This window comes from Podarcis pityusensis (genome assembly GCF_964106645.2).
Source record: "Podarcis pityusensis genome assembly, chromosome: 6".
In the NCBI taxonomy this organism is placed as follows: domain Eukaryota; kingdom Metazoa; phylum Chordata; class Lepidosauria; order Squamata; family Lacertidae; genus Podarcis; species Podarcis pityusensis.
Genome location: NC_138030.1, coordinates 92,318,535 through 92,342,791, shown reverse-complemented (window position 1 = coordinate 92,342,791; position 24,257 = coordinate 92,318,535). Strand labels below are relative to the sequence as shown.

At 40.1% G+C, this 24,257-nt stretch overlaps 1 protein-coding gene across 1 annotated transcript in view; it reads right to left on the bottom strand.

Moving 5' to 3' along the window:
* ACBD6 (acyl-CoA binding domain containing 6) overlaps positions 1-24,257 on the bottom strand; it is a 99,484-nt gene that overhangs the window by 49,155 nt on the left and 26,072 nt on the right. The window contains exon 5 of the mRNA XM_081012310.1: positions 8,057-8,162. Within this exon, the coding sequence (XP_080868436.1) occupies positions 8,057-8,162 (106 nt within the window). The remainder of the gene's footprint in view (positions 1-8,056; positions 8,163-24,257) is intronic.

Genomic DNA, 24,257 nt, shown 5'->3' with positions numbered 1-24,257 from the left:
GTGTGTGGAGGATCTCCAAGTGGGAAGAGTGCAAAACAGGGTTAACATTTGCCCAATATTGTATGTCTACTGCCAACATAGCATTAACATGTATACCATATGCAAACTGCATAGAAGTTGTTTCTACAATCAAGCAGTACATACATTTTGTTAAATATAAAAAAATAATATCTGTAGTGTCCTGTACACAAAGCTATGCAAAAATGCCTAAAGGCATCTGTTACCTGTGTTTGCAGACCAGGTAGAACTGCTATGTACAGATGCCTTTAGGTACTTTTGCATAGCTTTGGTTTGGTACCTTTTTAAAGTTTCTGGCCTTGTGCCTTTAAAAGCAGTATGACACAAATCCAGCAGGATACGTTTTTCTTGGAAAGCAGGTGAGGCAGGTGGCGGACAAACCTACATTTGTTAAATGTCTATATATCAGGCTGCAGTTAAAGGTACAGGATCAGCAGCAAAAAAGAGAAAAAAGTGGCAACCAACATAGCCTAGAATCTAATTGAAAAAAATTCATTTCACAAGAGTAATATTGCAAGTGCTAGCCTTCCTTTTTAAATGAGAAAAGCTTCCACATTACAGCATGTTGCTTTCTAGGGTCTCAAACAAAGGCAAATAAAAAATATCCATACTTGCGCTTCCAAATTGCATTACCTATATCTCCCTATCTTTCCAAAGGTTATAAATTTGAAGAATTGGCAATACTAAGGCCTTTGATTAACCAGCTGGGTGGTTGGAGGCAGATATATCACATGTGCTAATACACATGACACTGTTTATTGAAAGCAACCTCTCTAATACTATGCATTGTGCTAAATAATCACATTTTTAAATTTTAAGCGTAAACCATTCGGTGATACAACATTCTAGTAAGACTCTTATTCATTATCTTAATGCCAACAATTTCACAAATGGTATCTGGTGTTGAGGGGGCAGGGGAGAAACCTGGTATGGACAGTGTTAGTCTGGCCTTCCCATGCTGCAAACTATACTGATTAAGCATAAACAATTTATGCAAATCAGAAATACTCCGGCGCCAAAAGCCAAATTGGAAGTGTTTCATGAGCTGAACAGCCTGTCCATCTTTGGCCCAAAATCTATGGTGTTTAACAGTTGTACAGCATCCCCAGGAGGACCGTATGCCACTAGATTATTCATTTTATTCCCAAACCGTAAATTGAAAATTGCTAGGAGCTGTGCCCTCAAATGAGTCCCACTCAAAGTAACTTTATTCATTTACATTTCTAGCATGCCCCATCTCTTGCATAAAATATATTCAACCTTAGATTAGTCTAATATATGTACAGAATTAGTTTATGCTCCAAATTATGGCTGTCTACACTGCACTGAAAGAATGAAAATTCTGTGCCCAGGTAATCCAAATTCTGTGAAAAGGAAAGCTAAATTCTGGAACTAGTAATAATTATGAAGGTTAAGCACATTTTTCAGGACTGGTCTAATCTTTCTAGTCAATAGAAGGGGTGAGGTCAAAGGCAGGTCACTGAAATACCTAGGCCTTTGACTATTCAAAGTTTGTTCACAACCTTCAGCTATTACCCACACACTTTCAAGCATATTTTCACAGGTATCGAGGCAAAAAACGCAAATGCTAAGATTCACAGGAAGCCGACTTCTGTTCCCAATATCACATTCTGCTGGGTTCCCTCATTCTCAAGGAATTACATCATATACCCAGCCCAGCCCAAAATATATTCCGGATGTCCATTACTATTTTGTTCTTTTCTCATGGAGAACACGTTTTAGCTGCAAAAGAATGAGGATACTTCTTACGCTGTAAATGATCTGGAATAAAAATGCATAAATCTAATCCCAAGTACAGTGACCCTGCCTATTAAATCTTCCATGCCTCACTTGGCCAGCCTGTATAGCAGTTTCTCAAGTGAACAGCACATAAATTTTCCTTTGCTGCATGTCACAGGTCTAGGCACAAACAAAGCAAGTGGGGAGGCTAAGAAAAGAATTGCCTGCTTTCAAACATGTGTGTGCCTGAAGACAACATGTATAGGAACTGTTCTTAATTCAGACAGAAAGAGACAGCATAGCAAAGATTAACTAAAAGGCTCATTCAGTAGAAATATTGTATTCACTGCTGCAATATTACATCCAGTTACCTTGATGCACCCATGGGGGGGAGGGAATAGAAAAATAGATCTTTTTTGTTCCTCCTCCGGCTCTGAAAACCGTTGGAAAACTTGGGAAGAAATGCAAACATTTCTAATTAAATATTTTCTTTCAGCACAGTGAGTGAAATGCTTTTTAAAGCAGTGTATTAAAAAATTGTTACAGGCAATCCACACTGCTGCAAATAACTTGGGAGGCAAGATTCAAAGGTAGTGATGCTGATAGCATTGCTACTGCATCTGACTGGATTACTAAATAAGCAACATTCTTAGGACTTGATGTCAGAAAAGTACTTTCAAAAATATAAAACATGGAACAGGCTTGCAGTATGGTAGCATACCAAGCATATTATGCCTATGACATGGAAAACTGTTTTTGTTTTTAACTACAGCACCAACTCCCAACTTCTCTTGCTTCTGGATCTAAGTTACCTTACATCTTCTGCATCAACGTAAAGGGAAATTGATGACTGTTTGTAAATTCAATACTGAACCTGAATTAAACAAGTTTAACTAAAAATAGTCAAACTTACTGCTGCTCTGTTACATTATAGGGATGGTATTTTCTGAACTATTTTGGGGAAACTATGTATGTTTTTATCTGCATGAAAATGCTGAGATCTACATACTGTTTCAAAGCTTACATACAACAAATATTTTAATTTACTATAATGTTTATAGTTTCATTTGTATCATTTTTTGGACTGGGGAAAAATTGTATGATTGTTTTTGTTATATTAATTTATTACCCACCCCAATTTATGCTGTATGGCAGTTTACAATAATCATTTTATTATTTGTACCCTGCCCAACTGACTCGGTTACAATTTAAAATACAATACTGAAAATAGTTTAAAACAACTTACAATCACAAAAAAGGTGGGTCCTAAAAATATACATCTCAGGTGTCAAAGTTATACCAGTTTCACCTCCAACACTGAGCATATTTGTAGTTATTGCTTAAATAAAATTACTGTATTTACTCGGGTCTAGTGCACAATCGAATCTAATGCGCACCTCAATTTTCAGAACCTTGAAACCAAAAAAAGTGTTTGCTGGTGAATGTAATGCGCATGGCAAAAAGTGCACTCTTTACAATGAGTTTTTACTAGCAGTTTCTTCATGGCTTCCTCTCGGCTGGCCAGTGCCCGTTGCAAGATCAGAGATGCTGCATTTTATTTCCTGCTCTGAACAGCTTTCCCCCATAAGCGAAAAAATTAAAATAAGAGGCCTTTCCTGGCACAAAAGAGGAAGGGGTGGGGCGGTGAAAAGAACCACAAAGCAAACACCTGACCTTCAAATCTGAGGGATGCACCGAGAGGAGCGGGCGAAGGCAGCTGATTCTACCTGGGGCTGCAAGAGAGAGCATGTGTGCGTGTGTGAATGTGATTGCTCACAGCGGCAGAGCATGCCCAACCGGCACCAGGGGCGGGCACATACCTGCAAGAATTGTTGGCGGAAATGACTGGCAGAATCCGAGACCAGGGAGAAGAGTTGGTGGAAGAAGATTGGAAGAAATTTAAAGTTTATTTACAGAAACATTGTAAAATTAAGGAATGTTAGAAGGATGTTGGAATGAAGTAATGTGGTTTTAGCAGAGATGTCGTAAAGGATTAAGAAAAAAAAACAGATTGTTAAATGGTGAAAGGAGGGAAAGTAAAGTTACATTATATTAAGATAAAATAGAGGACAAAAACTGGAAAAGATGGAAAGGACTTGCTGAAATAGCTAATTGAACTAGAATACAAAAAAGGGAGGTGTGAGGAGGTCAAGGAAACAAGTAAATGAAAGATAAGTTGTGGGAAGATTCATTGTATTTTTTCTTTCTTTCTTTTTTCTTTCTTTCTTTATTGTGATGTGATGTTCTGTTTTTGCTTAGGATGCTGTGTTTTTTTATTTTATTTTTTCTTTTTGTAACCTTTCAAATCTTAATAAATATTACTTAAAAAAAAATAAAAAATGTTGAGCTTTCTTTGGGGGAGATTGCCCAAAGTTGTTGTGCATATGCTCTCATACAGCAGCCTCTATTTGCAGCCTGGGTGGGGCACAGGGCACATTTCCTTCAAAAGGAAGACGATTTTGCCTAATTTGGGACTGGGAGGGTGGGACACCTGCAATTTCAAAACCTTTCCCCATGACTGGAGAGAGGATATAATCCTCAAGAGCTGATTGGCACCCTTTTTGAATAGCATTAAATCCCCCCATATCCGTATGAATTCCTCCTTGCCCTGCTTAAGAGTTATTTTGGCATTGTTTTAACAGTGCTTTTCTCTATCAGCTTGTGCCCAAGGGCCCTGGCACCTCCTTCCCAAAGCCTTTGGGAGGTCGGATGCTCTTGAGGGGATTGGAGCACCTTCCCCACCACCTTCCCAAAGGCTGCCTGGGTTTGAAAAGGAGGCAAATTTAAACACTGAATGCAAGCCACATCTGCACAGGCACAAGTGGGAGTGCACTCTGTGTTGTGCTCTTCCAACTGTCCTTTCCCATTTCTGCAGTGTTAGAAACTGGGGTAGAAAAGGTGGACGGCTCCCGGAACCTGTGAGCCAAAACAGAATGTCTAGTTGACACTGGGGGGCGGGTTGACAACACCTTATTATTATTTTGATAAGCATGAATTAGTAAGCAATTCACATAAGTGACATTTTTAGCAGAAACTGTTAATACATGTCTAATTTGGTGTTTACAATAAAAATATTGGTACCGTACTTCAGTTTTCAAAACACTCTTTATTCTTAAGCTCCTTAACATATACTTCGAGGCTTCAAAGTCCATACATTTCAGTAATCCTCGAGTGTCAGCCAAGCGCAAAAAATAGCACCAAGACTTTTTGAGGTGCTCACAAATGGGGAAATGTGCCTGGTGCCCTGCTAATTTCAAACTCTGCACTTCAGATGTTATAGGAAGTCAGATGGGTAATAGGTGAGTGGCCTTGTCCATCTGTCAATGTAGCCTGTGGAAGGTGGGTCACTTTCAGATCCAGGCCTCTGGCTAAAAGTACGTTTCCGAACACAATTCAAAGTGTTGGTGCTGACCTTTAAATCCCTAAACAGCCTCAGCCCAGTATACCTGAAGGAGCATCTCCACCCTCATTGCTCTGCCCAGACACTGAGGTCCAGCGCTGAGGGCCTTCTGGCAGTTCCCTCACTGTGAGATGTGAGGTTACAGGGAACCAGGCAGAGGGCCTTCTCGGTGGTGGCACCTGCCCTGTGGAACACCCTCCCATCAGATGTCAAAGAAATAAACAACTATCAGACTTTTAGAAGACATCCGAAGGCAGCCCTGTTTAAATACGTTTTTAAGGTTTGATGTTTTGTTCTGTTTTTAATCTGTTGGGAGCCGCCTACTACTACTACTACTACTACTACTACTACTACTACTAAAATTGCATTTCATAGCTATACATAAAACTTTTCTATGGCCAAGTCATGTAAGAAGCCTTCACATACAGTCACTGACTTGGAAAAAGTAATGAGAAGAGTTGCAATGATGCTGACGGTTTGATAATAAAAGTGTGAAAGGACCTGTTGTTTTCATCTTTGATAAGAATGGGGCATATAATGAATTCATTAACTGAAGAATACCCTATCTTTCTAGAAGCAGATATTCCAGAAAGTCGTATGCCTCTAACAGTAGCCTAGAAGTGGATTGGATTACTAGTTTATTGCTATAGATATCAGAAAGTTCACTTCTAGTTTATTACTACTGATCACCAGAAAATAATCACAAACCATTCCTGGACTTGCAATTTATACAAATTTATCTTATAGGGCTAAACAACCTGTGACCTCTGGCAATACTGATAGAGCTGAACAATGTACTGTAGAAACACACAGATGTTTCAGTTCACTTAATCGAGGATGAGTTTCTAGTCTTGAATTTTAAACTCCCTCCCCTGCTTTCATCAAATTAATTCATATGAGTTCCTGATTAATAATAAAAAGCCATGCCATCAGCATTCAGAACCCCAGCCGGGAATGTCATGGCTCAAAGGGCAGAAATCTGCTTAGAGCTACAAGAGAACCCAACTGAATTTGTGGCGTCTCAGTCTATGAATGCGTAAGCACTTCATCTGTTCACCGCAACACAATATGCTGAGAGACTACATGTTACAGGCCAAAAGCAGGACAAATAATCAGTGGGCAAAGATAGTAACCAGCAAGTCAAACAGGTTTTATTTTGTCTGACCATTTATGCGCCAGATATTTACTATCTGGGAAACTCTCAAGCCTTTAAAAAGGAGCTTTGCGAGTGTTGGTGCTGAGCTTTAAAGCCTTAAATGGCCTCGGCCCAGTATATGTGGAGGAGCTTCTCCATGCCCATAACTCCATGGCCATCATGGACACCGAGAGCAAGAGATAACTTACAGCCATCCTATCTGGTTTTATCTTCGGGTTGGATCAAGACTTTGCTTCTAACAATGGGAAGTACATTTCAGAAGGTTGAGGGACCCTGAGGAACATTGTGGGAAGTGGCATTAGGTGCTGTAGAGGAAAGGGGAAGTTGGCAATGGTCACCTTCTCCACTTCCACCAGTAGGATCCCTCCACTGAATGAAAAGCCTTCTATGGATGGAAGGTAAAGCCTGGACCTAACTCACTAAACAAAATTTATTTCCCTCTATGAAGCTGAACCTCAGTATAGAGAAAGCAGGGGGAAAATCCCAGTATGCATAAATTGCACGGTTGAATTTTTACTTCTCATTGTGAAGGCATGGCAAGAAGGAGAATTTCTGGCACTACAAAAAATGCTAGAAACATAATCTGCTGGTTCCTTCTGACAAAGTTACATTGGGTAGAGGGAGGGAGGGTGGGTGGGTGGGTGGGTACACATGCAAAGGCATGGCTCACAGAAGCCTGAAGCACTTCAGCATGCCAGACCATAATACAGTACTTTATTGTAAAAATACTGTGAGTTTTCAGGGAACATAGCTGACATATATTTTACCCTAAAACTCCTTTAGATGACAAGTGAAAGAGCTGCCCCTCTTTTGGCAAAGGTATAAAGACACTTCACTGGCAATGAATTAGCTGCTGCTCCATCATTTCTAAGGCCCATTTCATATGTCACAATGGCAACACAATTGATGTTGAAGTCAAGAACAATATGGGTACCCCTCCATAAAGCAAGTCATTTGTATGAAGTACATCCCACATAATCCAGACTTATTTTAGCCACACCAGCAAAATCATGTTCACAAATAGCCTATGGTCAAGTGATGTGAATATCTGCTGCACAGATACAGAAGGGCAGCAAAGGGTGTCCAAATACAGTTTAGTTAATAAGAGTGTTCCATATGTGGAGCTATTGCCTATGAAAAACATTACAGGGTACTCCTATTTACACCACTGCTTTATCAGGTATTTCTTGAACCAGAGTACGATTATTCAATTAAGCTCCCACTATCTTTGCCATCAGTCCAGAGATGGCTCATCTATAGGGTATGTGGCCTCTTTGGAAAGTTTTTGGGTGCCATTAAGAGGTGGAGTGGGAAGCAGACAGATCAAATCCATAGGGACAATCCACCAAATTTCTTTCCTGTGCCAGCCACATTAAAATTAACTATTCATTTCAATTAGGATTGCACTAGAGAATTTCCCCAGGGCATGTGCCCCATGTTAATTAAGAGGAAGAGGGGTGCCATTTGGGGTTTGTGTTTTTGGTGTGTTTTTTTGCTTTAAACACCAGCCTATCTCTGACTTGCTGTAACTGTTATCACATTCAAAAGTCAAAGTCCAACCATGTGTCAGGTAATTGTTGCTTAGGAGTGGCAGAGTTGGACAATTCTTCCACTAACAGATGTCTGGTCAGACACACTGCAGCAGAGATACAGCAGCTGCAAGGAAGGATTAGAGAAATGAGGAGACATTAATTTGACATACCAGCCTTTAAGACAGATTAATCCCTCCCCTGGCCCAATACCTTCTCATCTTTCGTATTCACATCCACTTTTTTTGATCGGATGGCTTTGGTTACATGGTCAATGTTGTTTTCTCTGCAGTAGTCAAATATGTTCTTATCTTCTTCCCTAAGAAGACATAAGGGAGAGTGAGCAAATGCGTACTGTTACTGAGCAACGCACAGAAACTACACAAACATAAGATGCCCGGCTTTTCCACCAATTCAATCATTCCAGCATTACTGAGTACTACAGATTTCCAGTGCTTTGAATGCAAACAGCATAATTCAGGTTGGGATACACTCTGCATCACGCATAACTAAAACAATATACTGAAAGCTAACCTCCCGCAAGGAATGAAGAAAACCAACACAAACCAATTTCAGCCATGAAGAAAAATGTGCACGAATTCATAATAAATTAGTATCTAAAGTTGTCCCTTAATATATCTCTATAAAGCCCCATTTGACATGTACAGACTTTAATATCTATTAGTGCACTGGGGCTGACAGTATTTCTTAGCAAAATAAATATGGAATATTCCTTCTGCCATCCATTATTTACACACCAGGGTCTGTTCTCCCTATTTCAGAGAACCCGCCCCCCCTTAAAGGAGCAAGTCTGATACAGATAACTTATAAAAAGTGGGATAGTTGGAAAAGGTCACCAACGAAGACTCCAATGGATGTAATCTCAGTATCACCATCCAGTGGTGAGCAGCAAACCAGATTTTCTCGAAAGGATGATTGAAAGGAACACAGAAGGGCTTGGGAAGATAACATGTGGTTTGGTGTTGCGTCTCAACTAACAAACCATAGTTTGCAATTAGCAAATGAACTAGAATCAGAAACCAAAGTTTGGCAGGTACAATAGGCTCTCTCCAATTCCACAAGCTGTTGCACTAGGGTGGTTAAAGTGTTTCTGAAGCCAAGTGCTGAGAGGGTAGAAAACAAATGCAGACAATTCTTTGTCTAAACCACAGTTTGCTTTTTGTGCATTTGTAAGCTCAGATGTTGGTTTGGTTTCTAAACTACTGTTAGCATAAACCAAACTGGCAATGAAACTGAACCAACATTGTTGTGAAACCTATGGCCACATTCAGACAATTATACCTTGGCTAATTAAACTGAGATATGAATAAGGCTTTTGCTATGCACACATCCCTTTTCTGGTGTGCCTCAATAAGCCAGGTAGTCTCTAATTAACCTAAGCTACCTTGCCTTTTTAAAATAAGGTGATGATAAACAAGTGGAATATATGAATGAATGAAATACAATGAGAGAGGTACAATACAAACTGGAAATGTTGAGTGTGCCCGGTCAAAGTCTTTCATTGCTGTATGATCAGGTTTATCTTGTGGATATACTTTAGCACACTTAATCTGAACTTCTCCAAGTTGCGAAACACAAAAGTAACTCAAAACATGGAACCAAGACACTGACTTAAAAGCACGCCAGGATGTACCGTATTTTTCGCCCTATAGGACGCACTTTTCCCCCTCCAAAAATGAAGGGGAAATGTGTGTGCGTCCTATGGGGTGAATGCAGGCTTTCGCTGAAGCCTGGAGAGCGAGAGGGGTCGGTGCGCACCGACCCCTCTCGCTCTCCAGGCTTCAGGAAGCTATCCGCAAGCCTTGGGAGCTCCGCGGGAGTTCCCGTTGGGCTCCCAAGGCTTGCGGATAGCAGCCTGCAGCCCGAAACCCGGGGAGCACAGCGGAGCGCACCCGGGCTTCGGGCAGATGTCCGCAAGCCTTGGGAGCTCGGCGGGAGTTCCTGCCGGGCTCCCAAGGCTTGCGGACAGCAGCCTGCAGCCCGAAACCCGGGGAGCGCTCCGCAGCGCACCCCGGGCTTCGGGCAACTATCCACAAGCCTTCTGAGCACGGCAGGAGTTCCCGCCGGGCTCGGAAGGCTTGCGGGCAGCAGCCTGTTCTGGGGGCTGGGGGAAGCCCCAGCCCCGCGGCTGGGGGGGGGGGGAATAGTTTTTTTTCTTTATTTCCCCCCCAAAAAACTAGGTGCGCCCTATGGGCTGGTGTGCCCTATAGGGCGAAAAATACGGTATATCTACCCTTCATGTTTACACAATGAAACATGTTTGAAAACAGTCTAGTCTGGTTCAGAGCAATACACACTTTAGAAAACACATTAAACTAAAAAAAAAAAAAAAAAACCTCACTTCGAACTGAACATTTCCTGAGTGACTTACAAAGGGGAAAGAAATTCAGTTCTACCAGAAAGATAGCCACAAAACACCCATAACCATCAGTGTTGTTAGTTTTCAAAGGATGGGAGCAATGCTACAATTAACATGTTTTCACTCCCCACCCACATCTTATTGCCTCATTTTCAAATACTCTGGTGCAGTTTGATTGTATTTAGTTTGTTTGTCCACAGGAACATGAGCAGAAACTACGAGCTGAAGTCTCAGCAAACGATAAGCTTGCTACAATGGGAGCACTGCCAACTTCAAATTCATCGTGCTGCAAAAAAAGGTTCCAGGTTATAATGGAACTAATCTCACAGTTCACAAATTGAAGTATAGCTTACATGCAAGCAGGATACTGACATCACTATGCAATAACAAACTAATCAAGAGGTCAAATAAAATACAACCACTTTCGTAGTTCAAACACAAAACAATACAATAATTGATGGCTTTTATATCTTGCAAGCAACAATCCCTCCAAGAAACCACGTATGTGCTGAAACAGGTGAGAAAAAAACAGAACAAATGGCACATCACTTATGCTGTTTCTTAACTCCTTTAGCTTTATGTGCTTTGTGAATTATGATTCATTCTTCAGAACAGAAGATTTCTTCTCCTTTCCTTCTGCTAGTGTAGCACTTTTAAAATGAAAAGTGCTGATACTGGGCTCCTGCTGCAGAAAAAATGCCAGAACAGACTTCCTCTGACCTACTCCTCACTGTGGATGTGGTCTCTAAAGAATCTTTCTCCTAAGCATATGCACTTTCCTTTTACCTACATTGGGTGCTATACACTACTGCAGGTTGTAAGTGGGGAAATCATATATCTGAAGGCTTTCTTGCTAAAAAAAAAAAAAAAAGAGAAAGAAAGGGCTCCCGAAGGAGTCCATTGCGCTGCTGAACAGCTCTTACTATCAGAAAGTTCTTCCTGATGTTCAGTCGGAATCTGCTTTCCTGTAACTTGAAGCCATTGGTCCTACCCTCCAGAGCAGGAGAAAACAAGATTGCTCCATCTTCCTTGACAGCCATTAAGATATTTCAAGATGGCTCTTAGATCTCCTCTTAGTCTCCTCTTTTCCAGGCTAAACATACCCAGCTCCTTCAACAGCTCCTCAAAAAGTTGGTTTATGATCAAATCTTGGTTGCCCTCCTCTGCACACATTCCAGCTTGTCAATATCCTTCTTAAATTGTGGCGCCCAGAACAGTATTCCAGGTGTGCTCTGACCAAGGCAGAATAGAGTGCTACAATTTCTTCCCTTGATCCGAACACTATGCGTCTACTGATGCAGCCTAGAATAGCATTAACTTTTTTTGCTGCTGCATCACACTACTGACTTATGTTAAGCTTGTGGTCCACTTAGATCCTTTACACATGTACTACTAGTAAGCCAGGTGTCCCCCATCTTATATTTGTGCAGCTGGTTCTTTCTGCCTAAGTGCAAAACCTTACATTTGTCCCTAATGAAATTAATTTTGTTAGTTTGGGCCCAGTTCTCCAATTTGCACACATATAATTGGAACTTAATAAACACTGAATGGTACTAGCACTAAAAAAACTGGCAGAAGAAGAATCATTAGTGAAAAGAGGAATACAGCACTCCTGGCTGCCTCTTGTTTCTTTGATGATAATTCACTAAACAATTGAAACTCTGCTTATTTAGAAAAGTTATTTAAGCTTTTTAAAATAGTCTATGCAGTTTGAACTTCTTTGTGAAGGAGAAAAGATGCTTATGCTCGGTTTATCTGGACGAAGCCCTGAAATTTCTTCCCTTTTTTATCTTGCCCCACAAGCAGCTCATATTATCCAGTGAGTCTTTCGAATTTCTACTCTTTTAAAAGAAAAGGCTCTGGGATTATTCTGCATCATTGGAAACACTGCACAGAATCTTCCCTGTCTGCCTACCTTTGTGTTGGGTCACCTTTGAAGCTAAACAGACAGCTGAGAGGGTGGTTATCCTCCATCACTATACCCTCTCTGTTTTTCTGGACCTGTCTAATTGTTGTGGTAGAAGGAGATTTGGTTGAAGGATCCTACCTTGCCCAGCAAGGCCCATGTGCCACAAACAGGTGGCCTTGCCTTTCTGCTTGGCACTGTGCCACTGAGTGTACTGAAGCTCAATGAAGCAGAGAGAGAGAGAGAGAGAGAGAGAGAGAGAGAGAGGAGAGAGAGGGAGAGATGGGAGCCAAGGCACAGTTGCAACAGTTACTGTTTATGTCAAGGCCTTCTTACCCCCAAGGGACCCATCTTCACATAATCTATAATTATCTCTTCGTTTAATCGCCCCGTCACTTCTGAGGCTCTCCTGGGCACAGGAAGAGGAAAAGCTCATTAAGTGAACCTTTTCTCCTCTCTCCAGCCACCCATAGCTTTTAATTGCTTGGTGTTGTTATTATCTATCAGTGCAACTGGGATCATTTTCATAAGAAAGGGAGGTGGGAGGGAGAGAAGCAGGCACGTGTCCCTGAGGTATGCACTGCAGACAAACCTTTGCTTTCTCAATTATTTATGCCAGCTGAGGTTTTACAAGCTGAATAAATCCATAACTCAAGTTTATTCTGAACAGTCTGGCTCCCCAGGGTGGAAGTGTTGCCCACTTGCCTGCACACTTCTGTGCTGTCCTCAGAGAACAACTAGGACATAACAAGACATGTGTCAGCCAATTGCCCATGCATGAAAGAAGTATGCACAAAATTCAAGATTACCAAGCATTTGAAAAGTGATAGCATAACCACCCCACTCAAGCAACATGTTTTTTGACTCTTACAACACAAGGGGATGTAGCCTTTGCTAATACTCTAGCGCCTATCCAGTTAAAATGAAAAGTAAAAATCCACTGTGCTTGTCAGAAAGTAAGAATGCAAGTAAACCCCCTGAAGGCTTCTACAAATGGCAAATTCCTTGACAAATTCCTTTGCCACTCCTGCCCCACCCAACCCTATGACCATGGGGATACAGATCTCTCTCCTTCGGGCTACATCTCTGCTGCTGGGGAAGTAACAATTACCAACACTTAAATCACAAATTGTAATTGACAGCAAAATCAAATTTTCTCCCCACTGCTACCAAAAAGTCCTACAATTGATAGTGTGTGTAATATGACTATTCAATTGTCAGGTATACTTACCAGATGTCTGTGACATCACCATAGCTGTCAACATTTCCCTTTAAGGCAAATTCCCTTATTCCGAATAGGATTCCTCGCAAGAAAAGGGAAAAGTTGACAGCTATGGAAATCACTCACACCAACCTTTTTTCCTTTAAAAAGGAGAGCATTTCCCTGCTCCTCCACATAAGTGCATTCTATATACAAAGGCTTAGTTCAAACATAATGCTAATTGAACGTGCAAATATGCACAGGCGATTGTAGTCTCTTTGCTGCATATTGTTTTGAGTTAAGCCATGATTTCCATCCACCAGACAAACCATGAGCTGCAATCTATCCCTTGATGCCTAAGTAGATTCCTACTGGAGGAAGTGGTCCCAAAATTATTTAGAGCTATACCCAGCAATTTGAATTGTGCTCAGAAACAGGATCAGAATGTCGTAAAACTGTTTTAGCAAATGAGTTGCAATAACCAGTTCTGCTCAAGAGTACGCCTGCAGCATTCTAGAGTAACTGTATTTTCTGAACACTTTTGAGAGGCAACCCCACACAACATGTGTTGCAGTAATCCCACCAAGACCAAACTAAGGCAGGGGTGGGCAGAAGGCAGACTGGGATCTACTGGGTAGATCTCTCAGAAATTTCCAGTTGACTGCCAAGAATTTCTGACTCTCAGTTGTTTGTTAACAAAATTATTCCTCCTTAAATTGCATTACTGAAATGAAGAAACCTGATGGGGGTGTTAACCACAAGTGGATTTTTGCATGGAAGGACAGAGAGTTCTGTTCTGATGCTCAAAAACAAATCCCTCAATTCAAAATTTTTCAATGTTACGCCCTTGGCTCCAGCGGTTCTACTGAAAAACACAGGTTGATCCTGCAGGCATGAAAGTTACCCAACCCCATGGTGCTTACATATTTGAGCCAAGCCACTGCCAAGAAAAAAGCTGTATATTCTTGACAAAATCATGGAGTATGTCTTAGTTCCGCACACTTAACAATCAGTTGAAGTTTAATAGCACAATCCTAAACAGGTACACTCAGAAGTCTCACTGAGTTCCGTGGAACTTACTCCCAAGTAACCACGTATAGAATTGCAAGCTTCAATCATTAGGTTGTTTCTGGAATCTGTTAGTTTTAGGGGAAGTTTACAACTGTATGGAAAAAGCTGCTCTTTAAAATTCTGCAGGCCTTTGCGCCTGACCACACGCAGTGACCTCTGGTATTTTCTGCCAAAACAGTTCATTTGTCTCTCAGATCAACTAATCAATTCCAGAGCCATCAATCATTCCAGTTCAGTACTAGTCTAGCTCAGAGTTGGCCAGATGGCTGCCTCTGTTAATGGGATTAATAAAATTCTGATAGATTACATGGCATCAGACTACAAAATATGATAGGGACTATCAAAAATGCTGGAGAAGATTGTGAGGAGAGGGAAGAGACAATAGCCCATCATTTCTTGGCAGTTTAGTTCCCTGTAGCATTCCCAAAACAAGGAAGGAGATCACTACAGTTCCCTCTTCATGCTGCTGCAGAAAACTATCCTTTACTTTTTAATCTGTTCCTTTAGTACTTCTACCTAAAAGGACCACTTTAAAAAAATCATTGACATTACAGGAGCCAGAATCTAGCACTAAAAGGGTTTTGGAACTGATTCAAGAATTTGGTCAAGTTGCAGGATTTAAATTGAATAGTTAAAAACAAAGGTCTTAGAGAAAAATTTAACAGCGATTGAGAGAGAGAGAGAGAGGTTTCAGAATGAGACAGGTTTAACAGTGGTTAAGAAAGTGAAATACCTGGGGATTAACATGACAGCTAAAAATGGGAATCTATTTAAAGACAATTATGAAAAATGCTGGACTGAAGTGAAAAAAGATCTAGAAATTTGGTCAAATTTGAAGCTTTCACTGCTAGGCCGTATTGCTGCGATAAAAATGAATGTATTGCCAAGAATGTTGTTTTTGTTTCAAACACTGCAAATTTTGGACAAAATGGACTGTTTCAAGAAGTGGCAGAGAGATATTTCCAGATGTGTCTGGCAGGGCAAGAAGCCCAGAATAAAATTTAAAATATTAACGGACGCAAAGGAAAGAGGTGGACTTGCCCTGCCAGACCTTAAACTTTATTATGAATCAGCAGCTTTTTGCTGGCTGAAAGAATGGCTGCTTCTTGAAAACACAGACATTTTGGACTTAGAAGGTTTTAATAATGTATTTGGATGGCATGCATATTTATGGTATGATAAGGTCAAAGCACATAAAGCATTTAAAAATCATATTGTCAGGAAAGCATTGTTTAATGTTTGGATAAGATATAAGGACCTACTGGAAAATAAAACCCCAAGGTGGCTGTCACCGATGGAAGCGAAAGCCCAGAAAAAGCTCAATATGGAGGCCAAATGGCCGAAATATTGGGAAATTCTGGAACAAGAGGGAGATAGATTGAAACTGCAGAGTTTTGAGAAACTAAAAAACAAAGTGCGAGACTGGCTTCATTATTATCAGATAATGGAGGCATACAATTTGGACAAGAAAATTGGCTTCCAGGTGGAAAAATCCAAATTAGAAACAGAACTGTTAGAACCCAAAACTAAGATTTTGTCAAAGATGTATAACTTGCTGTTGAAATGGAATACTCAGGATGAAACGGTGAAATCTGCTATGATTAAATGGGCACAAGATGTTGGACATAACATAATGATGGCTGACTGGGAACAGTTATGGACCACAGGTATGAAGTTTACGGCATGCAATGCCTTAAGAGAGAATACAGTGGTGCCCCGCAAGACGCATGCCTCGCAAGACGGAAAACTCGCTAGACGAAAGGGTTTTACGTTTTTTGAGCTGCTTCGCAAGACGAATTTCCCTATGGGCTTGCTTCGCAAGACGAAAATGTCTTGCAAGTTTGTTTCCTTTTTCTTAACACCGTTAATACAGTTGCAACTTGACTTTGAGGAGCAACTCATAGAACGCAGTGTACATAGTAGCCTTTTTTGAGGTTTTTAAAGACTTTGGTGATTTTTGAAGCTTTTCCAAAACTTCTTTTGCAGCCATTTGGTAAGTTAAAACTTTTTTTGGGGGGGTTTGGATTTTGGGTTGGGGTGTTTGGAATTCAAGGACTTGGTGTTGGGGAGGGGTTTGCAAGAATCTGGAAGCTTGTGGTTTTTTTTCTGCATTTTTATGATTTTCTGTGACCATTGGGGCATTCTGCTTTTTTAAAAAAAAATTCTGGATTTGAATTTCTGTGTGCTGGGTGGCTGGGGGGACAGTTGGGGAGGGGTTTGCAAGAATCTGGAAGCTTGTGTGTTTTTTTCTGCATTTTTATGATTTTCTGTGACCATTGGGCCACTCTGCTGTTTTTTTAAAAAATTCTGGATTTGAATTTCTCTGTGCTGGGTGGCTGGGGGAACAGTTGGGGAGGGGTTTGCAAGAATCTGGAAGCTTGTGTGTTTTTTTCTGCATTTTTATGATTTTCTGTGACCATTGGGCAACTTTGCTGTTTTTTTAAAAAAATTCTGGGTTTGAATTTTGAAATGCTCTTTACAGTATGTGCGACTTTAAAGAGCACTTAATAAACTCTTGTTGTACCAAATTTGGCTTTGTTTGGACTTTTTTTGACCATAGGAACGCATTAATTGATTTTCAATGCATTCCTATGGGATTTCGTGCTTCGCAAGACGAAAAATTCGCTAGACGAAAAAATTCGTGGAATGAATTAATTTTGTCTTGCGAGGCACCACTGTATTATGAAAATGATATACAGGTGGTACATGACCCCAGTCAAGCTTGCAAAAATTTATCATTTGCCCGATAATAAATGTTGGAAATGTAAAGAAACTGAAGGTACATTCTTTCACCTTTGGTGGACATGCCCAAGGATTAAGGCTTTCTGGGAGATGATCTATAATGAAATGAAAAAGGTATATAAATATACCTTTCTGAAGAAACCAGAGGCCTTTCTCCTGGGCATGGTCGGCCAATTGGTGCCAAAGAAGGACAGAACTTTCTTTATGTATGCCACAACAGCAGCAAGAATACTTATTGCAAAGTATTGGAAGACACAAGATTTACCCACTTTGGAAGAATGGCAGATGAAGGTGATGGACTATATGGAACTGGCGGAAATGACTGGCAGAATCCGAGTACAGGGAGAAGAGTCGGTGGAAGAAGATTGGAAGAAATTTAAAGACTATTTACAGAAATACTGCAAAATTAATGAATGTTAGAATGATGTCAGAATGAAGTTAAGTGGTTTTAGTAGCAATGTTATAAAGGTGTATGTAAAAATGGATTGTTAACAGGTGAGAATCCAAAGTTATAATATATTAAGTTAAAGGATTAAGACAAAAACAAAGAGGGAAAGGAATTGCTGAATTAACTAATTGAACTGGAATACAAAAAAGGGAGGTGTGAGGAGGTCAGGGAAGTAAGGAAATGAAATGTAAGGCATGGAATGATTGATTTGTTTTTAAGTGTTTTTTATTTTTTTCTGTATTTTGTATTTTTTCTTTTCTTTACTTTTTTTCTTTTTTCTCTTTTTTATTATCTATGTAATCTTTTTTTTTTTTGGAAACCTTAATAAATATCATTTAAAAAAAATCATTTTTGATCAGTTTTGTTCAAGTTTTCACATTCTACAGTACTAAACATTTCTCAAATTTGCAATATCCAACTTAACAAAAACAGCATTTGAAGACACTGCTTAAAAACAGTTGCCACCTAGCTAAAGCACATTGCTATATTTCTGCAGTTTACAAGGGTGTTTAGTCATTAAATGAATACATACAGAGTGAGAGGGTGTGTGTGTGTGTTTTGTAGCTGTATGCAGCTCCTGGTGAGCAGACACTGTTGTTACTTGCATTGTTTAGACACAGGTTGCTGTTTTTCAGAAACAGAGAAAGGGTACAGTATACTGAAAAACATCTTATTTTATTTGAAGTTGAGTGGGGAAAACACACCCACACCCCAAAAAAATCAGGAGCAGGCAACATATTTAGTATCAATGGTCCGATTAAAGTTCATTATAAGCCCATAGTCTGCAGGTATCGGCACATTCCTACAAATGGATACTTGGAAGTACCGTAAGTCCTGTTGAGTTCAATGAGACTTACCTCCAAGTGAAATTACATAGAATTATAGCCTAATTTCTATAGCAGTTTAGAAGTATACACACACCTGCTTACAGATTATTGGACAGGTGACTTTTCTACAATGTTACATAATTCATTCCCTCAGGGCATCAAATCCAGACGCGATCACAGGGAGGCATTTTCAGCAGTTTGTTTGTGTTTCCTTTCATTAAGGTTCAGCAAAATTTGAAATAGAGGGTAAAATCCAACAGCATCCATTTGCCAGTGGAAACGACACTGCTGGTGGAATGATTTTTCCTTCCCCCCCACAGCTCCTGGCATGCCCAAAAGATCTACTCTGGAGCAGATGGGTGGGGGACTGCCTTCATGCAATGGTGGATGTTGCTCAGAACTTAGCATGCAGGGCAATGGTAGACAGAAGAACCAAGAGTCAGGTGGGACTGAAAAATATTGGGGCTGGGTGAGGAATTAATATCTTTCTTAGGCACAGTGCTTTAGTGTTTTCAAAGTGTATGACATACATAAAAACATTCAGTAGTCCTCACCCCACCTCTCCCTTAGGAAATTAGATTAGCCTTGCTACTTCATTGGGGATTTTGCTGGGGTGAGATCTGAATGCTGCACATACTCTTTTCCATTACACTATGCCAGTTCTCTGACCAGAAAATTAATGTATTTTTGAACTATTTTAATTAGTTAATAGTTAACATTTCATTTGATATAAATATCAAAGTGAGAAGAAATCAACCAAACAAGTACCGAATACATGCATACTGCAAACCTCAAATATTTTTAAAGAGGTTGGCCCTTGAAAAAACATTATGTCACTAGTTTAAAATCTTACAACTAACACAATAAATTTTGGCTTCTCTTTATTCCAGTATTAATCATTTAACAGTTTTCTCTCACATGTCTCATCTCTCATGCCAGACCTATCAAGGAAAATAAAAACGGGTCATTTGAAAAAGAACACTGAGTTCTGATTTAAATCAGATATATATTTTTTAAACTATAGTGAATTTGTTTTAAAATAGCTAAGTTTGAAGTGTTAATTTAATATAAACACATTAAAACCTACACTTAACCTCTATCAACTTTTAATCTTCAAACTATCAAAACAAATTAGAAAAATAGTGGGGAAAATACGTACTTTTTGAGGTCATTATAAATGGGGGAAAGGAGGCATTACTGATATTGAGGCTTGGTGATGAGACCAGAAATTAGCAAGAAACCACCAATGTTTTTGTGGGTGGGAAACTAGTATTTTAGTTTAGTGATTTTGGTTTAAAAATCAGTTTACCTGGGAAGTATGAATCCAAAAGCTAAAAATGAAAGCAGGGCATTTGGTTTCGAACAGCACCCAGAGGCCTACACAAAAATATCAGGGTAGGAGATGGCATATGATGAAAATACAATACATACAAATAATATATACTTTAAATGGTTTAGAACTAATCCAAATCCTGTCTTTTATTTTGTTTATAGGATTATGGAGCTAAAACTACTTGAAGCTTAGCATCCAGTAGTGAAAAGGTGGCAAAAGAATAACATGTCAATATGATATGGTTCACATAATTTTTACCTCTGGCTCATGAGCTCAACATCTCAAGGGCTTCATGTGACACTTAACCAGAAAGAAATGAGATAGGAGCTTGAGGGGTGGTATTTTTCAGGTAGCTTACTAAAGTTAAAGTTAAAGAGCATGGGTTATATTATATCCTATAGTGGTTTTGTGGTAACTAAAAGCACTTTGACTTGTACAAGACAGGGCACTTGATTTTCCCCTACAATGCTTTGCACTGCCCAAATTGCTCCTGAAGGCTGCATGACTCTCTGGAACAGTGTGACATCGATATCATCATCATCATCATCATCATCATCATCATCCTGCCTTTCACCCAAAGATCCCAAGGTGGTTCACAATAGAAAATGGGTGCATATAGGTAGGGGAGATTAGTGAAAACCAGATGGTCTGTCTCGCGTGCACAAAAGTGCTTTCTGCTAGTACAAAACCACCATCAGAAACAGCCCCAAAGATTCCTCTCTCACTAAAAGGTATTAGTATAGCAAAGCTAGGAAGATGGCATTTTGTCCCATTTTTACTGCTGTGAATAGTCATTCATCTGTTCTTGCATACAGTTTAGCACGGCATAAAACTGGGAGGCCCACATGGGAGGCAACTGGTTCATCATTCTTGTAACAGACAAAAATGTTTTTGTTTCACTGGGCATTTTGGAACCACCAATGATTGGATGTTTTTCTGATTATGTTTATAAATATTTTTATGTCTTTTTTACTGTATTACAGCATTTTGTTTCTGTAAATTATTCCTGTAAATTGCTGTGGGACATTCTGTTGTGGGAAGTGAAGTATAAATTCAAAAACTAACTACCGTATATACTCGAGTATAAGCCAACCCGAATATAAGCCGAGGCACCTAATTTTAGCACAAAAAACTGGGAAAACTTACTGACTCGAGTAAAACGCCAGTTCACCACACCACAAACCTGGTGGTAGTGGCAGCGGCGGAGGAGGAAGAACAAGCAGCAGAAATGGCTGCTTTCGGGCTGCTCGTTCCTCCTCCTCCACCGCAAAGGTGGAGGAGGAGGAAGCAGCAGCCAGAAAGGGCTCCTTTCGGGCCGCTCGTCCCGCCGCCGCCTCTGCCACTCGCAAGAGCAGGCATAGGAGCCACGGTTGGGAGAGGAACAGCGCAGCTTAGCGCTTCCCCCAACCGCGGCTCCTGTGCCTGCCCTTGCAAAAGGTGGGTGGCAGCGGCGGAACCAGCAGTGAGAAAGGGCTCCTTTCGGGTTGTTCGTCCCTTCGCCGCCGCTGCCCACCTTACTCAAGTATATGCCCTGGGGGGCTTTTTCAGCATAAAAAATGTGCTGAAAAAGACGGTTTATACTCATGTATATACGGTAACTACGGTAACTAACTTTTACCTTTGGCTTTTCATTGCCTTTTGGACCCACTGTTAACAATTCCTCTGTGGGGCTGTGTAAAGAAAACTAAAAATAACACTTTTGAGGCAGTGGGCTCTAATCCATGAAAGCTTATGTCACAATAAATCTAATACTCTCTGCTGTTTTTGTGAGTCAAATATCTTACTCTGGTGGATGCTAAGTTTGCTTCTTGACAAAAGGACAGCCAGATAGATGATCCTGAGTCTTAGCCAATCTTCCCATCTTCTCATTTTGAAGCTACAGTGCCCAAAGAATACTGTTGATGGGCCGGCTTACTTAAATGTACAATCATGATCTACAGCTACAGAATAGATAATTGAAAAAAGTCAATTATTGTGATCAGAGCACTGGGTGATAGAAGTCCGGATGACTGGGCGGTGGGACAAATTAGGAGTGTTCAGAGGACTGTTTCACATGGTACATGGCTAAGGCCACCTAATTTCAGCCACATCTACAACCTCTTATGACACATTTGTGAGAAACTTTCCAAAATAATTGCTCTCTGGTCTGCTCTGGGCACTGTAGTTCAAGCTGGAGTTGTTCAATGTGGCCTCTTGCCATATATGCCACTTCAACTTGTATAATCTTCAGAAGCTGACAGTCAGTTTGAAGTGGATACAATTCTGTGGCTCACTAAGGCTGCAATCCTAGGAGATGCGGAAAAATCTGAAGGCAATAAAATTGCTTTGTTCTATACCCGGTCAAGCTCAAGCCTGAATTCCACTGTCCACTTCAGAGATGTGAATTCCTCCCGTTCCATTGACTATTCTTCCACGGCCCAAAGGATTGCAGTCTAAAAGCATTTGATTAAGATTGGTGGAATGTGTGTGTATCGGTAGGGGGGTATTAAATTCTCTATTATGGAAAGATGGCCTAGATTCTACTATATGTAAGCAGTTGCCTCAAATATACAACACACTCAAGTGAACATATTTTGCTGTGGATGAACCCTCCTATTACTGCTTAGACTGAAAATCTTCTAGCTTGAAGAAAAATCACCGAGCATATGACTGCAGAAGAACTCCAGTCACCACAAAATTTCATCCTTCATTCACCCATTTAAATCTGGCTCTCAGTTCTGGCATGCAATGGAGTAGGACCATCTTTATAAAATTATCTGCAGTTGTTCTTCCCTTGTTTTTCAACTTTTATATTACAACTTCAAGAAAATAAATATAACAAAGCTCTGGAAATAAAGGGAAAACTCTCATAAAGATATTAATGGTTCCATTCATACTATTACCATTAGAATATATCAGAATGTGGATCATACACACCAGACCACCTTCCTTCAATTTTCATAGTACCCTCTTCAACAGTTGCCCTTCCCCACAATATCTGCATTTGCTAAAATCATTAAATGCACATTGATCTGTATTTAAAGGGTTAGCTATCAATCCTTGGACTCCACAGAAGTGGTGTTGAAGTAAATAAGCCTGAGACACCTGCAAGATGAATCAAAACATGAAGCTAATGAATAAGTTTTTTTATTGTAATAATGTTGCAATGGTGTTTCAAGGTTTTTCCCATTATTGTGCTATTTCTACCAGTACCTGTGAAAAGGTGTTGCACATAATGTTGCAATGGTGAATTTTGGAGGTACAGTAATTCACATTTAGGAGGATAGAAAAAGGAGTGATTAACCGGCAAAAAAAAAAATAAGTCAGTTGACTGTCCCACTATTTTGCCTTTGTTAGTTCAAAACAACATGTGTGTTTTGTGTGCTAGCAACACTGATACTTCTGTAAGAACTCCAGTATGTTTTCACATTGGATGGGGCACCACATTCTGAGATTCCTGCATTGCAGGGGATTGAACTAGATTACCCTTGGGGTCCCTCTTCCAACTCTATAATTTGAATATTCTAGATCTTCCATTTCCTGGCATCCCTTACTTCACCACAACTTTCATATAGCACAGGCATGTCCAAAGTCTGTTTCAGGGGCACAATTTGGCCCACTGGTCGGTTTAATCTGACGCCTGTGGCAGTTTATTTCCTGGGTTAAAATCCTAAAAAAAACCTCAACAACTTCAGGGTAAAATTAAAAAAAGCTCAACAACTTCAATCCTAAAAAAAGCTTACTGGCCCTTTGGTCAGCCTTCACGGCCCTTCACTTCATCAAATCTGGCCCTCTTTGAAAAAAGTTTGGACACCACTGATATAGCATCAACACAGATTTCTCAGTTTAGTTCCTTTTACAGTGGTGCCCCACAAGACGAATGCCTCGCAAGACGAATGCCTCGCAAGACGAAAGGGTTTTGCGTTTTTTGAGTCGTTCCGCAAGACAAATTTCCCTATGGGCTTGCTTCGCAAGACGAAACGTCTTGCGAGTTCTTGCGAGTTTGTTTGCTTTTTCTTAAAGCCGCTAAGCCGTTAATAGCCGCTAATAGCCGTGCTTCGCAAGACGAAAAAACCGCAAGACGAAGAGACTCGCGGAACGGATTAATTTCGTCTTGCGAGGCACCACTGTACATTTTTATTTCTAATGCTGACCTCAATTAGTAACCTTACTTTTACACTGTAAGTTTTAAAATATGTTACCTTTATTCACTTTGGCCAGCAATATTGATTGTGAATCTTCAACTATAAACTTTAAAACAACAGTTCTGCTAAATGAGATTGCAACACAAACCTCCATGTGTTCAATCAGAAGTAAATCCAACAATATTAGTGGGAATTACTCTCAGCTGGAGCATTAGCTATTAACATTCAGGTGCAAAAAGGCTTTTGAATACAGCTTATAAATGAAAATGGAGTCCCAATGTTAACTTCCTTACAGTACCTATCCAATATTTTCCAGGGAAATAACGTAAAAGGTTTTTGGTAAGTATTAAAAAATTGAACAGTAATTGAAACACAGAAACAT